The 13,996-nt window shown below is 37.7% G+C and overlaps 3 protein-coding genes across 7 annotated transcripts; 2 read left to right on the top strand and 1 right to left on the bottom strand.

Moving 5' to 3' along the window:
- LOC107605831 (protein CYPRO4) lies at positions 3,323 to 6,282 on the top strand. The gene is made up of 2 exons (XM_016307749.2): positions 3,323 to 5,108; positions 5,745 to 6,282. The coding sequence occupies exons 1-2, from the start codon at positions 3,483 to 3,485 to the stop codon at positions 6,024 to 6,026; spliced, it is 1,908 nt and encodes a 635-aa protein (XP_016163235.1). The 5' UTR covers positions 3,323 to 3,482; the 3' UTR covers positions 6,027 to 6,282.
- On the top strand, positions 6,501 to 8,019 carry LOC107605833 (photosystem I chlorophyll a/b-binding protein 5, chloroplastic). 3 transcript variants are annotated; one of them, XM_016307752.2, is made up of 6 exons: positions 6,501 to 6,831; positions 6,938 to 7,070; positions 7,148 to 7,260; positions 7,342 to 7,532; positions 7,609 to 7,788; positions 7,838 to 8,019. In XM_016307752.2, exons 1-5 carry the CDS (start codon positions 6,608 to 6,610, stop codon positions 7,743 to 7,745), a joined length of 798 nt encoding a protein of 265 aa, XP_016163238.1. In that variant the 5' UTR covers positions 6,501 to 6,607; the 3' UTR covers positions 7,746 to 7,788; positions 7,838 to 8,019. The 3 variants fall into 3 exon arrangements, with proteins under 3 accessions (XP_016163238.1, XP_016163239.1, XP_016163237.1); XM_016307753.2 differs by having other exon boundaries at positions 7,609 to 7,784; positions 7,834 to 7,995; XM_016307751.1 differs by having other exon boundaries at positions 7,609 to 7,922.
- Positions 8,622 to 13,339, bottom strand: LOC107605830 (protein WEAK CHLOROPLAST MOVEMENT UNDER BLUE LIGHT 1). Of its 3 annotated transcripts, XM_016307748.2 has the most exons (4): positions 13,013 to 13,338; positions 12,262 to 12,377; positions 11,375 to 12,195; positions 8,622 to 10,788 (listed from the first exon to the last, which is right to left on the bottom strand). In XM_016307748.2, the coding sequence occupies exons 2-4, from the start codon at positions 12,338 to 12,340 to the stop codon at positions 8,971 to 8,973; spliced, it is 2,718 nt and encodes a 905-aa protein (XP_016163234.1). In that variant the 5' UTR covers positions 12,341 to 12,377; positions 13,013 to 13,338; the 3' UTR covers positions 8,622 to 8,970. The 3 variants fall into 3 exon arrangements, with proteins under 3 accessions (XP_016163234.1, XP_020961898.1, XP_016163233.1); XM_021106239.1 differs by having other exon boundaries at positions 11,375 to 12,371; positions 13,013 to 13,339; XM_016307747.2 differs by having other exon boundaries at positions 11,375 to 12,377.

Raw genomic sequence — 13,996 nt, 5'->3', positions numbered from 1 at the left:
AGGGGAGAAGAAATTAAAACTGGAAAGTGAATTCTTTACCAAATTGTTGGATAGGTTTTGTATAGAATTTCGGGACGAACGCGTGGCCGCTGATGGCTCGTCAATCGGAGCTCTAGATCAAAAGTTATAATTGTTTGAAGTTGAATTGAAATTGGAACCTAGGTATTTCTCCTTCTAATCTCCCTTTCAGCGTGTGTATGTGTATAATGAGGAAAGAAGGTGCTGTTGGTGGATTTTATATAATGGGCCTTGGGCCCGATTTGGGTCCGGTCTACTAGTTTAGCCTGTTCGGCCCAGTTTTAGGCCAAATATTTTTAAATTAGTATCAAAATTCTTATTTTAATTTTCTCTATCATATTAAACTATAAAATTATATTTTATAATTTTTCTGATTAATAACTAATTTATTCGCTAATTATTTACTAATCTCGCAGATTTTACATCAGGCCCCCCTAACAGAAATTTTCATCCTCGAAAATTCGCTCTCAAATCTTCTTATACGCTCTTTCATATCCAACCGATCTCTATTTATTTTACCATTCTTTGATGTCAATGTAATATCCTATTCCCAATTCAAGCCTAAGCTAAACCTGTTTGTCTCACTTTTAGCTTCGTTTAACTCTCCTAACGAGTACAAACTTCCTTAATATCTTATTCTGAGCAAATCTGTTATAACCTAAGCCACACATTCTCACTCTCCATTCCTCAATCCTATGCCAATCTCAAATCATTCTTGTATCCCAAGACTTCTTCCTCACGTCTCTACTGTTCTAGAGTCATCAAAATCACTGTGCTTTTACATCATCACTCTGATTATAAGCCACTAAGAACTTAATCACTCGTCTATTCTGTCAAAATACTCCTTGAGTCTCTTTATCTCTCTAACTAAGCACTATTGAGCTTTTCTCCAGCTGCACGAGTTATAATCCCTTGGTTTCTTTCATCATCAGATCCATTGCCGCCTCCATCACCATTCCGAGTTTGTTCGCTCCATCCCTTCAGCAGAAACATGCCACATCCAAATCCAACGACCGCATGAAAGTCGGTTCCTCAAACAGATGCTGATTTGCTAGTGCATTTGCCACATCCGCCGCCATAGTGTTGTCAGCTTGATCTTCGTCTACACTTGGATCAACGACCTCATAGTTACTTTCAAACTCTTTCTCACTATCACTGTTATAATCTTCCAATTCAATATCTCGGTCCACTGCATATTGCTCGAGCTCCGTATACAGCTCGATGAACGATATTTGGGACCGACTTTCAAGATATACTGAAAACATTTCTTGCATGCTCGCTTCATCGGTAAAATATTTTGTTTGAAATTGAACGAACCCACCAACAGAGATATATGATATTTGTACAAAATACACGACATTCTCTTAGATATTTGAGAATCCATATTCTCACAAATCATACCTTTTAGTTCTTCAAATGACAGTGTGAATGAAATAATAATATCTAATAGATTTTCACGTACAAATTTCACTCCTTCAAATGTTTGTAATAAAATCTGTCCATGATAACATACTCACATTGAACACTCTCAACTTTGGAATTAATTTTTTTGAAACACCGGAGAAGAGAGGAGCTTCAGCAGATTTGAAAATTGTGAGAAGAAGATGAAGTGGAAAGCTTGGTTAGGGGGTTGGTATATATAAACATTGGAATCAGACCGTCTGACCGTCTTTTTACCGTTTCAAATTTTTGGAGAACCTAAATTGGACAGTTCGATTAGAGTCACATCATAGTAAAAAATTTGCATACATGAAATCGGTAGATCCAATTTTCTAGTCGAAAGATGTTTGTTCAACACAAATCGGACAGTTCGATTTGTGTTTTTTCCTTTCCTAAAAAAAATCGAACCATTCAAATTTTTCCCGTCAATTCACCGTTGTCACAATAATGTATAATCCCTTAATGTTCATAACGCTATATTATACGCACCTAAATTTCATATAAAAAAATTAACCTTAACATGTGTGTAAATTTTCTGAAAAGAACTTCTTAGAATTACAAGAAAAAAAATCGCTGCAAATTACAAAAATTAGTAAACGAAAAAAAAAATCTCACAAATTAAGAAAAATCTTAAACCTATGGTTTGGTATTTTGTTCACAAATTCAGTTTTAAAATATTACATCAAATTTAATTTCATCTATAATTTACAAAACAATTAAAAAATATATTTTGTGAGAATAAAATATATTTCATAACATATTTTAAGCCATTTTTTTAAAAGATGTTATGAAAATAGCTTAAAAGATATATTTTATTCTAATACAAAATATTTCATAACATCTTTTAAGCCATTTTTTTAAAAAAATGGCTTAAAAAATGTTAGGAGAATAAAATATATTTCATAACATCTTTTAAGCTATTTTTTTAAAAAATATATTTTATTCTAATACAAAATAATTTTATGCCATTTTTTAAGCCATTTTTAAGCCATTTTTTAAAAAAATGGCTTAAAAGATATTATGAAAATGGCTTAAAAGATATATTTTATTCTAATACAAAATATTTCATAACATCTTTTAAGCCATTTTAAGCCATTTTAAAAAAAAATGGCTTAAAAGATGTTATGAAATATATTTTATTCTCACAAAATATATTTTTAATTGTTTTGTATGGAATAAAATATTTTCTTTCATTTCTAAATTATTATTGATTATATAGAGTATTTTATTTAAAATTTGAGTACATGCATGTATTTATTTACCTACATTATTAGAACATTACAAATTTTTATAGTACTCCTAACATTTTTAAGCCATTCTTTTTAAATTATTTTGCATAGGATAAAATATTTTTTGTAGTATAATTTAAATAAATTTATTAAAAAATTTATTAAAAAATATTCATGAGCTATTAAAAATGGACATTTTGTTAGCTTTTTTTTAATGTATGAAATAAAATATTTTTTTTTATTTTTTAATTATTAATTTTTTAATAAATTTTTTTTAATAAATTATTAATTTTTTAATAGTCAAATTTGAATTATTTGGAAACGCGTGTTGTGTGTCATTCGAACTAACCTTGTTCAAATTAGGTGCATTCTTAGTTCGAAGTAACCTGATTTGATTTATGAATAACAATCAACTGGTAATTCGAACTGCCCAGGTTCGAATTACTATCATATGCAGTTCGAATTATATAAAGATAGCATCTGGCGCATTACTGAAACGATTTTCAATTTGGCTTATATACGTCAATTCTAGATAGCATTGGCTTATAATGATTTTTTACCCAGAGTTTTACATAGTCATTACTGATTACTATTTAGTCCGTTCATTAATCACATGGGCATTAGGTGGGCCTATGCATTTTCAAAGAAGAAGTGACAAGAAGTCAAGAACCCTAGCCAGTAGCCACTACCCACTAGCCAGCCAGCACAATATAGTGGAAACACAAACCGCTCCGTTTTCGAATTTCGAATTTGGCGCCTACTCATCTCTTCTCCGAATCGACTAAACAACCAGCAATGGGTGCCAATCACAGCCGTGATGAGCTTCTAGATTCTTCCGACGAGGAAGAAGAAGAAGTAAACTACGAAGACGCCACTGAAGGAGGAGGTGGAGACTCGAGCTCAGAGCGCAGAATCAAAAGCCCATCATCGCTCGATGAGGTTGAGGCAAAGCTCAAAGCCCTCAAGCTCAAGTACTCATCAGCCACCCCCAACGCCGTCAAGCTCTACCTCCACGTCGGCGGTAACACCCCACAAGCCAAATGGGTAACTGCCGACAAACTCACATCTTACTCTTTCGTTAGGGCCCGGCGACTCGGAGAAGAACAAGACGAAGAGGAAGAAGACGACGAGGATGACGATGAGCAGGAAGGCGGAGAGTCATGGTGGTTCTTGAAGGTTGGTTCGAAGATCCGATCCAAGGTGGGTTTGGAGATGCAGTTGAAAGCCTTCGCCAGCCAGCGGCGCGTGGACTTCGTTTCACGCGCCGTCTGGGCCATGAAGTTCTTCACGGAGCAAGACTACAATACATTCATCACGCGCTTCCAGGATTGCATGTTTGAAAACACGCACGGCGTTGAGGCCACAGAGCAGAACAAGCTCAAAGTGTACGGCAAGGATTTCATCGGTTGGGCGAATCCCGATGCCGCCGACGATTCCATGTGGGAAGACGCAGAGGACGCGTTCGCCAAGAGCCCCGCCTCCGCCACTCCGGTTAGGGCTACTCAGGATTTGAGGGAAGAGTTCGAAGAAGCCGCGAATGGCGGGATTCAGAGCTTGGCGTTGGGGGCATTGGACAATAGCTTCTTGGTTGGCGATACCGGAATCCAGGTGGTGAAGAATTTCGCTCATGGAATCCATGGGAAGGGTGCTTTTGTGCATTTCGGACAAGGATACCAAAGGGATAGGGTTTGTGCTTCTTCTTTGGAGCATTGCACTCCGAAGAAGACGCTCCTGATGAAGGCGGAGACAAACATGCTTCTCATGAGTCCAGTGGGCGGTGGAAAGCTTCACTCCACCGGGCTTCATCAGCTTGATATCGAGACTGGGAAGGTTGTGACTGAGTGGAAGTTTGGTAAAGATGGCACTGATATCACAATGAGGGACATCACTAATGATAGTAAAGGTGCTCAATTGGATCCTACAGGTTCAACTTTTCTAGGTTTGGATGATAACAGGCTTTGTAGGTGGGACATGCGCGATCGCAATGGGATTGTTCAGAACATTGCTGATGCTAGCACCCCAGTGTTGAATTGGGCGCAGGGCCACCAGTTTTCAAGAGGGACTAATTTCCAGTGCTTTGCTACCACTGGTGATGGTTCCATTGTTGTTGGGTCTCTGGATGGGAAGATTCGCCTCTATTCGATCAACTCTATGAGGCAGGCCAAGACGGCTTTTCCTGGCCTCGGTTCGCCTATTACTCATGTTGATGTTACCTACGATGGGAAGTGGATTGTGGGCACAACGGATACATATTTGATTGTCATTTGTGCTGTGTTTACTGATAAGGATGGAAAGACAAAAACTGGTTTTTCTGGTCGCATGGGGAATAAGATTGCTGCTCCTAGGTTGTTGAAGCTGAATCCTCTGGATTCTCATTCAGCTGGAACCAATAACAAGTTCCGCAATGCTCAGTTTTCATGGGTATGTACAAATTTCTTTCCTTCTTGCTTCTGGCTGTTCCTCTGTTCTCACTGTTGTTTTGGCACATTAGGATAATGATGTCTTTGTTGGATTCAGCAGATTCTATAATTATTATTTGATTATTTGATAATAATTGTTCTTTACTTCAATGTTTGTTGACTAACTGTATTGCAGAAAAAATATCAGATGGTAACGGTAGTAAGAACTTATAGCTTGGAATATGGTTGAGTTAATATTTAATAACAGTTGAATTGGAATTACCTTATAAACTGTGCTCGTATTTATATGCTTTTATTTCATTTTTTGAACCGATGCACTGGCCTTATTGTACACTGAAAGGAAGCTTCTAAATTGGCATCTCGTTTGATAGACTCTTCTATGTTAACTTTTAATTTAACTCTTTAAGATTGTGTCCAGTGTTAAGATTTGAAAATTCTTGACAGTGTTTATTAATTGTCTATTGGTTTTCAAGTGAATTTCATGTTTGCAGAAACTTATGGGGTTGGTTTAGCATTGCTTGACCCTGAAGTTGATCATGACCATTCTCTTCACACACTTGTTGAATTGTGACCTATGTTTCCCTTGTGTCCCATTTTTTTGTGGAAATATATAATTTGACTTTAAGTCTTTGCTTAGGTGACTGAAAATGGGAAGCAGGAGCGCCATATAGTAGCCACAGTGGGGAAATTCAGTGTGATATGGAATTTCCAACAAGTCAAGGATGGTTCTCATGTGTGCTACGAGAATCAGCAGGGTCTAAAGAGTTGTTACTGCTACAAGATAGTCCTCAGGGATGATTCCATTGTTGATAGCCGATTTATGCATGACAAGTTTGCAGTTACTGATTCTCCTGAGGCTCCATTGGTGATTGCTACCCCAATGAAAGTTAGCTCTTTCAGCATATCCAGCAAGCGATGATACTCTAGATCTAGATGCAGCCATTAGTCTAAGTCAACTTTATATGCTTTATTAGTCATGCTTAGAATGTTAACTCTAATACTTTTAATACTTTTCAATTGTATTTAGAATGTTAAGATGTTGAAGTGGAAATCACGGATTGTTGTCAAATTGTACCACTACTCAGTATTACTTTTAAGGTAATATTGGCTGCTAGCAGAATTCTATCTTTTTCAGTGATTTCAGGGGCTTCTCGGCCTGAACTTTAGTTTTTCTTCATCTTTCTATAAATACATATATTTGTATGAATAGCAAATTGGTCCGATGAAACTATATGAATGCTGAATTAACATTTTGGAGATCATATTTCTGTATTGGTTGGAGGAAGCTGTTACTGTGTTAATGCCTTAGAAGCAGACGTTTCTTATCCAACTATTATCTCCAGGGATAAGTGGGCCCACGTTCTTTTTTGTTATCTTTTTCCTCTTAATTAAAAAATAACTAAAACCAAATCATATGCAATATGTGGTGGCTGTAAAAGTGACATGTTTTAGCACCAGATTTGTAGTCCTCCAGTAGGAACACATAATCGGAAGAAAACAATGGCTGTGGCAATAGGAAGAAACTTCCATTTTCAGCCATGCTCTTCCTTCAAAAGTAAGAGCATCTTCATACATAAACCTTCACCAGGCATAACATACTTGTGGCTCCACCCTGCTGCAGGAGCCAGAGTCGCTAATGGACGCAGTAGGCAAATTTGTGCGGCGGTGCAACAGCGAGCAACATGGCTCCCAGGGCTCGATCCCCCGTCCTATCTCGACGGAACGTGAGCCCTTTTAAGAGAACTGAATATTTTAACCCTTGGCTCATGTTATTCTAGTGCTTGATGGTTTCTGTTCTTTCAAAATTTTAACATTGCGGTATTAGTACAGTTTGGCTGGAGATTTCGGGTTTGACCCTCTTGGACTTGGAGAGGATCCTGAAAGCTTGAGATGGTACGTGCAAGCAGAACTAGTCCACTGTCGCTTTGCCATGCTTGGAGTCCTGGGAATTCTTGTCACAGATGTGAGTCAAACATACATTGTAGTTAATTACATGTTCATACCAAGATTCAGAAGTTGAGGCATTTTTGGACTATGCAGTTACTCCGTGTCACAGGACTTAGTAAGATACCAGTTTGGTTTGAAGCGGGTGCAGCGAAATATGACATTGCCAACACACAGACCCTTTTAGTTGTTCAACTAATCTTGATGGGGTACCATGATTTGAATTTGAATGAAGTAAGTTAAGGTTTTGTGTTTTCATAATTTCACCATATGATTTGATTTCATCACAGGTTTGTTGAAACAAAAAGGTACATGGATTTTGTTAGCCCTGGATCTCAAGCTAAAGCCTCCTTCTTTGGAATAGAAGATTCATTTGAAGGCTTGGAGCCAGGCTATCCTGGGGGACCTATATTAAATCCCCTTGGCCTAGCCAAAGACATAAAAAATGCTCATGACTGGAAGCTTAAAGAGATCAAGAATGGTAAACTTTTCTTTTTCTTTTTCATGTTCTTTAATATTTATCATTTGATATATCAGTTAGTTAATTCTGGTAACAGGGCGACTCGCAATGGTGGCAATGCTTGGGATTTTTGTGCAAGCTTCGGTGACTCATGTTGGACCAATTGATAACCTTGTGGAGCATCTCTCCAATCCATGGCATAAGACTATTATTCAGACCCTTGCCAATTCTTAGTTCTCTCATATGTCTTCATTATTATGTAACATGGATCTACAAAAACGAAACTACTTTTACTTTATTTTTCATTTTTCATTTTTCATTTCAAACATTATTGTATGTCAAGCATGGGGAAACAAACCATAATTTGATGCTCAATCACCCAATATAAGAACTCATTTGCAACTTCCATGTGATGCTAACCACAAGGACACAATTCTGAAAACAAAGATCGTATTATGTAGTGAATAATTCATTGAAGAGTTAATACTCAGATTGGCCTTTGAAGTTATATTTGTGCCTCAATCTGGTTTCCAAAATTTTAATTTATTCAATTTGATCTCCCAAATTGATATATTGTGACTCAAATTAGTTCCTGTCCCTGTTTTTATCATAGAACCGTCAGTAGCGTAATGAGATAGACTAACAGCTGTTAAGTTGGTCTGCTTAATGGCTATCTGGTGTGATAATTGAGAATTTTTATCCCAATTTGTTCTTAAAAATTCTTTAAAATCTTTAAGTGAAATGATTCATAAGGAGAAATTGAGCTAAAAAATTTTCAATTGCCATATCAAATAACCGTAACAGTCAGTCTATCTCAAAAAAGGTTCTGTGATGCAAATAAAAACAATATGAATCTCAGTTTTGAAAGGGCTAAAGAACCAAAAAACCTAAAATTGAATGTTGTATAATGAATTTTTGTTATTTTGAAGGAACTATGCTTATAATTTTTACAAACAAGTGGGCGTGAATAGTTAATGGCTCAAGATTTAACGAATGCCCCCATAAAGAAATAAGTTACTTGGAAGGATAATTTAATATCATAATATGGTACATTTCATGGGAGTATCACGTTCTTCAATGGCCTCCACTATAAACGCACCATGCCATTCATAGTGCTTCAAACGTCAAACCGAGAAAATCTCCTTTCATTTATCAATCTCAAACAAATCTTTACAGAAACCTTGGTTCAATATATCAGAAGCCTATAACACTTATACACAACACAATACCATTTTATTTTCTGATTTCCCATGGAAGAAATTCTTGTCCTCAAACAGCGCTGAGCAGGCGAGAGGACACGCCTTGGGTTCAGCGAGACAGTATAATCCTATCAAACCATACATACAGCAATAGAAAACATGTACATGTTCTGTATATTGTTGAATAGTTCAGCATTTCATGTCACAGTGAGATCTCCAAAGGGATAAGCGGTAAGATAACTGCAGCCTAGAAATTCAATTCAATTCCCTGACTTGTGCACTTTCCTCTTAGCAAAGAACATCAAAACCCGGGGAAACAATGACTTCTTCTTCTTTTTATCATGTTTTGATTCTGGGGAAGTTCCACCTTCATCATGCTCTACATGCACCAAAGACTTTGGACTAGACAAATTATCTGCAGTGTGGGCTTCCTTCCTTCCTTCAAAACTACCCCTAGGACTTTTAGTCTGGTTTACACCTCCTTGACCAGATTCACTGGCCTTTCTTCGTTGCACATGTTCAGCCCTCCATTTTCGTAATTGCTGTTCTACACCTAATTTTGCTTCCCTTGCCTTCTCAGCTCTTTCCATTGCCAACTTCAAAGCTTCCCTTCTAGCAGCTATCTCTCTATTCACATCATCCAACATCTCGAAGGACTTCAATTCAGACTCCTTAGCCTTCTCAATTTCAGCATTAGCAGCTGCTACCCTCGCATTGGCTCTCTCTTCTGCCTCATGCGCTCGTCTGCTGAGCTCATAGTACTCCTCCAAAGAAAGTGTCACCCCAGTGGATGGATCCACTTCATTTTTGCTTCTAGTTAATTCACTCTCTTGCAATGCTTTAATTGCTGCTATTGCCAGCTTTTCAGAAGCCTTAGCTGCCTCGATCTCTTTTTGAGCTGCAAGTAATCTACTTTCCATAGTACTTACGCCAGCCTTAGCTTGCTCTACTTCTGCCTTTACTTTTTGCAGTTTGTCACGAGCTGCTTGAGCAAGCAAGTTGGCCTGATTAGCCTCTTCAGCAGTTTGTTGTAGTTTCTTGGGTAATTCAGTCATCATCTCCTTGGCTTCTTTCTCCCTCATTTGAACTAACGCTATTTCTGATCTAGTCCTATCCAATTCAGCTTCAAGAGATGCAACTGCAATGGATGCCATTCCCTCTCTCTGCCTGATGGAAGCTAGAGTAGATTTCTCTTGTTCAAGTTCTGATTTTAATGATGTAGCAGCTACCTTCAAGCAACTAACCTCAGCAGTTGCCTTCTCTGTGTTAAGCTTTATTTCATCAAGTTCCTTTCTTGCTAATTCAGCTGCTGCTTGCATATCAATGTGTGTCTTCTCTGCTCCCTCATCACCTTCCTGCTTTATTTTCGACTCCATATAAGCAGTTAATTCAGCTTTCAAATCAAGTAATAAAGCAGAGGCTGTTTCTAGTTTAGATTTGAGATCCTTTGCAGACAAAATCTGCTCATTGAGTCTCTGAAGCTCTTCTTCCGTATGTTCGAGTTCCTTCTCCCAATCGAGAGAATCCTGGTCTCTTACCATGACGGAGCCTATTCTTTGTTCCTCTGCTTCCAAGTGTGCAGCATGTGCAATCTCTAATGACTCCTTTAGAGAAATTAACTCAATAGTTAAATCTTCCACTGTCTTCTCTACTTCCTTCGATGCAGCAACTGCCTCCTCAGCTTTCTTAATAGCTTGATCTTTGTCCGTCACTAAGGAAGCATATTCCTTACGCAAAACTTCGAGCTCCTCTTTTACAGATGCTAAATCTGTAATAGCTGCTTTTAACCTGCCTTTAGCAACCTCAAGTTGTGCCTTGGCTGCAACACTTGATTCATCTGCGATACCCTGCTCCATCTCTTCCACCCTGAGCTTTGCAAGTTCCGAGTCCTGTCTTGCTTGATGCTCTTCTGTTTGTGCTCGCTCTAGGTTAAGTTTTAGCTCTTCTATTAGTCTCTTAGTACTGTCGAGCTCCTGCAGAACTTTGACTTTTGCCTTTTCTGCAGCCTCTGCTTGTTTTTTGTACTCTGGAATCTGCACTTGTGCCTTCTCAAGTTCTTGTTCTACTAGAGTACGTCGCTGCACATCATGAAAAAAAGGTAGAGTTATGGCAGAATAACATATTTGAGCATAAGTTTAGATACTGTGTTCCACATAGCAGTAAGCAATCAATGAAGAATTATCATCAACGTCTCTTGCATCAAGAAAGAAAGGAACAAATTGTGCCAAAAGAGTACCTATAATGCATTCCCCACTATTTTCCCTTTGGTGTCTATATTAACAAACAAGGAAACCCTAAATACTTGCATATAAAATCCAAGCAATGCAGTTGCTTTATATTGGAAGCAGATTTCATTTGCCCCATACAGGGCACTATTTCCCTGTAATGTTGTGACTTCAGGCAATAGAGAATGAATTTCAGTGTTATTAAAAACAGCCATCAACAAGATCACATCAATATTCAAGCCTCACTGGTTGCCACTAGATTATAAGCATTTTTGTCTTGTGTTAAGGAGCAAACAGAACTGCCAAATGAGTTCTATACTTGAAAATAAATAAAAGCAATAGAAATTGGAATTCTAATGCACACATGTGAAGGATGTAAATTGGAAGTAATAGTCATTCCGAACTATAGGGGGGAAAAAATGAAGCAGTACAGGTATACCTCCACAGTCCGTTCTCTGTGAGCCTTCCAATCCACAATTCCTCCAAACTTGGAAACAGCTTCCTTGACAGATTCAAAAGGAGTTGTGGTGTCAATAAGGCCTCTTTTTGCATCAACATTCTTATCATGAGTGGTTGAGCCAACTGATGCTGTGGTAACATGGGCATCATTGATTTCAGGTGAATCTAGCTCACTGTGATCATTCTGCAAATCTTTTCTTTCAGAAAAGGAAGCCAAGGCTATATTCTCTTTATCAGGGTCACCATCAGCAGTTACATCTACCCGCAATTCATGCTTGCCAGAGGTGTCTTCAACCAAGGTTCCCGGATGGCTTCTTTCTGTTACATCAACTGTTGCATCTTCTGGCAATTCATGGTTGCCAGAGGTATCTTCTACAGCCCTTGGTTCAGAATCTTCAACCAAGGTTCCCTGGCGGCTTCTTTCTGTTAAATCAACTGTTGCATCTTCTGGCAATTCATGGTTGCCAGAGCTATCTTCTACAGCCCCTGATTCAGAATCTTCAAGCAAGTTTCCCTGGCTGCTCCTTGCTGATAAATCAACAGCTATATTTTGGGTTGAAGCTGAATTACCAGTTGAATGGTCTTCATCTTGTATTACAGTTTGAGCATTAGAAGCATGTGGCATTGTTGCTAATTCAGAGGCCTCAGTGTCTGGAAAATGAGCATCAGATTCCATTTTTCCATTACTAATGGGGTTGGCTGGAGACTCAGTGGAAGATTCATTAGTATCTTGTTCAGAGGACTCTGCCGGTGGCACCTCTTCAGCAGTTGTCGTAGACAAGTAAGAAGGTTGCTTGTCTTTGACATTTTCTACTAGTTGTGTCTCTTCGTCAATTGTTGAAGTGGATTCAGAGGGCAGCTTGTCTTCGACATGTTCCACCGGTGGCGTCTTTTCATCAATTTTTAAAGAGGAGTCAGAGGGGAGCTTGTCTTCAACACCCTCCATTGAAAGGAGCAGTTGAGGGTGCCAATTATGTCTAACTCTTAAAAAAAAGTAAATAAGAAAAGAATTTCAATGAAAAAAGTAGTGTGACAGAACAGAGTAGTACATAGTCATCAATAATTTGATACACAGATCTCCTTTCAAAGGTTCATTTATTTCAAATTCTACCGCAATTAACTGCACTTACTAGTCACCTATAGTTGTTGATGATCGATCACGTCAAAAAAGTAGTCACAGTCATGTATGATATAATACATTAAATCCGGGTGGAGGCAAAGTGTATCTTAAAACAGAAGCTAGTAATTCAAGTAACAACTACAACGAGAAATGGAATAATACACATCCCTATTTTAGAACTCGATAATTTTTTCCCCTTTTCCGTGAACAAATTTAAGCCTAAAACATATAGGTGAAGGGAAATAAAATTCTGGAAAATGATTATCTAGAAGTATTGAAAAACAAAGGCGAAGACAATGAAAAATTGAAAACATTAGGATATTTCGTTTTATGGCAGCTAGCAAAGCCAAGTAATCGAAACTTGCAAACCACAAAAGCTATCGTGTAGTTATATGATCATAACACATAAGAATGAAATGAATAAATAAAAGAATTAAGGGATAAATTAGAAGGAGGAAAGGAGATTAAGGAGTAAGCAGAAGCAGAAGAAGAACATACCAGATTAGGATATTAGGAGTAGTCAGCAGAAAAATTGGAAGAAGAGAATGGATTTTTTGGTATCGGAAAATTCTGAGGAGGAAAGGGTGGGGACTGGGAAAAAAACAAAATCAAAATTGGGTTGCTGCAGAAAAGAAATGTAAGGTTCGAGAAAGAGTGGAGCTAAAATTAGAATACAGAAAAATACGGAGACAGATACACAGCCAGTGGAGCCTATCTCATCACGCATACTAGATCCATCGGTACTCTTTTTCTTTTTCGTTTTCTTTTTTAATCTTTTCCCCTATCACATCTGAATTTTTTGCTGTGTGCCGTTATCGATTAGTTAGTAATCACTTCTATCTAGCTGTGATTTTGTTCGTACTTCGTATTTACTGCCGGAATCTACGGTTCTCTTGGCTCCTACGGTCCTACCCTCCCTCTCGTATTTGAATTGTTTATTCATCTCAAAGCTTTGACTTTTATTTGACTCTTTAAGCTCTCTTAGTTTTTACCATACTCTTATCTTTGGTTCAGAGAGTATTATTCCAAGCTATACATTATACATCATTTTTTGATACATTATTTGAATTTACATATTTTTTATTTTTTATGGCTACATACGTACGAATACGATATAAGAACAAGACAAAGTCGTTTTGTGACCAACATGGCTGGTCACCTTGCAAGCTGAGGTGGTCCAGTTTCTTTCTTTCATAGTTTGTTGTTTTTTCTGGTCAGAGTTTTTCTCTTTTTGGCCTTTGTGTTTATGAACAACTTCCTATTTTTAGCTTATTGTTATCATTTTAAGATAATATTGCTCAAAGGCCAAAATAATCTTGAAAAAAGAAAATGTATTTGCTTAAATACTTAGCATTAGCATAAAGATGTGGTCACTTTAGAAATTACAACATGATGCCGAAAATGGCTTAGAATTCAAAGCATAGAATTCAAAGGTGATGAATAAAGTCATGGCCGATAGTAAATGTAGATTCGGGCATCGCA

Source organism: Arachis ipaensis, chromosome B07, assembly GCF_000816755.2.
Source record: "Arachis ipaensis cultivar K30076 chromosome B07, Araip1.1, whole genome shotgun sequence".
NCBI lineage: Eukaryota > Viridiplantae > Streptophyta > Magnoliopsida > Fabales > Fabaceae > Arachis > Arachis ipaensis.
This window is presented reverse-complemented; position numbering and strand designations above follow the sequence as displayed.

Coding starts and splice junctions, on each gene's coding strand:
- LOC107605831 (XM_016307749.2), top strand. CDS start 3,483: ATGGGTGCCAATCACAGCCGTGATGAGCTTCTAGATTCTTCCGACGAG. Junction 5,109..5,744: donor GCAATGCTCAGTTTTCATGG/GTATGTACAAAT, acceptor GTCTTTGCTTAG/GTGACTGAAAATGGGAAGCA.
- LOC107605833 (XM_016307752.2), top strand. CDS start 6,608: ATGGCTGTGGCAATAGGAAGAAACTTCCATTTTCAGCCATGCTCTTCC. Junction 6,832..6,937: donor CCGTCCTATCTCGACGGAAC/GTGAGCCCTTTT, acceptor GTATTAGTACAG/TTTGGCTGGAGATTTCGGGT. Junction 7,071..7,147: donor TGGGAATTCTTGTCACAGAT/GTGAGTCAAACA, acceptor TGGACTATGCAG/TTACTCCGTGTCACAGGACT.
- LOC107605830 (XM_021106239.1), bottom strand. CDS start 12,340: ATGGAGGGTGTTGAAGACAAGCTCCCCTCTGACTCCTCTTTAAAAATT. Junction 10,789..11,374: donor ACAGAGAACGGACTGTGGAG/GTATACCTGTAC, acceptor CATGATGTGCAG/CGACGTACTCTAGTAGAACA.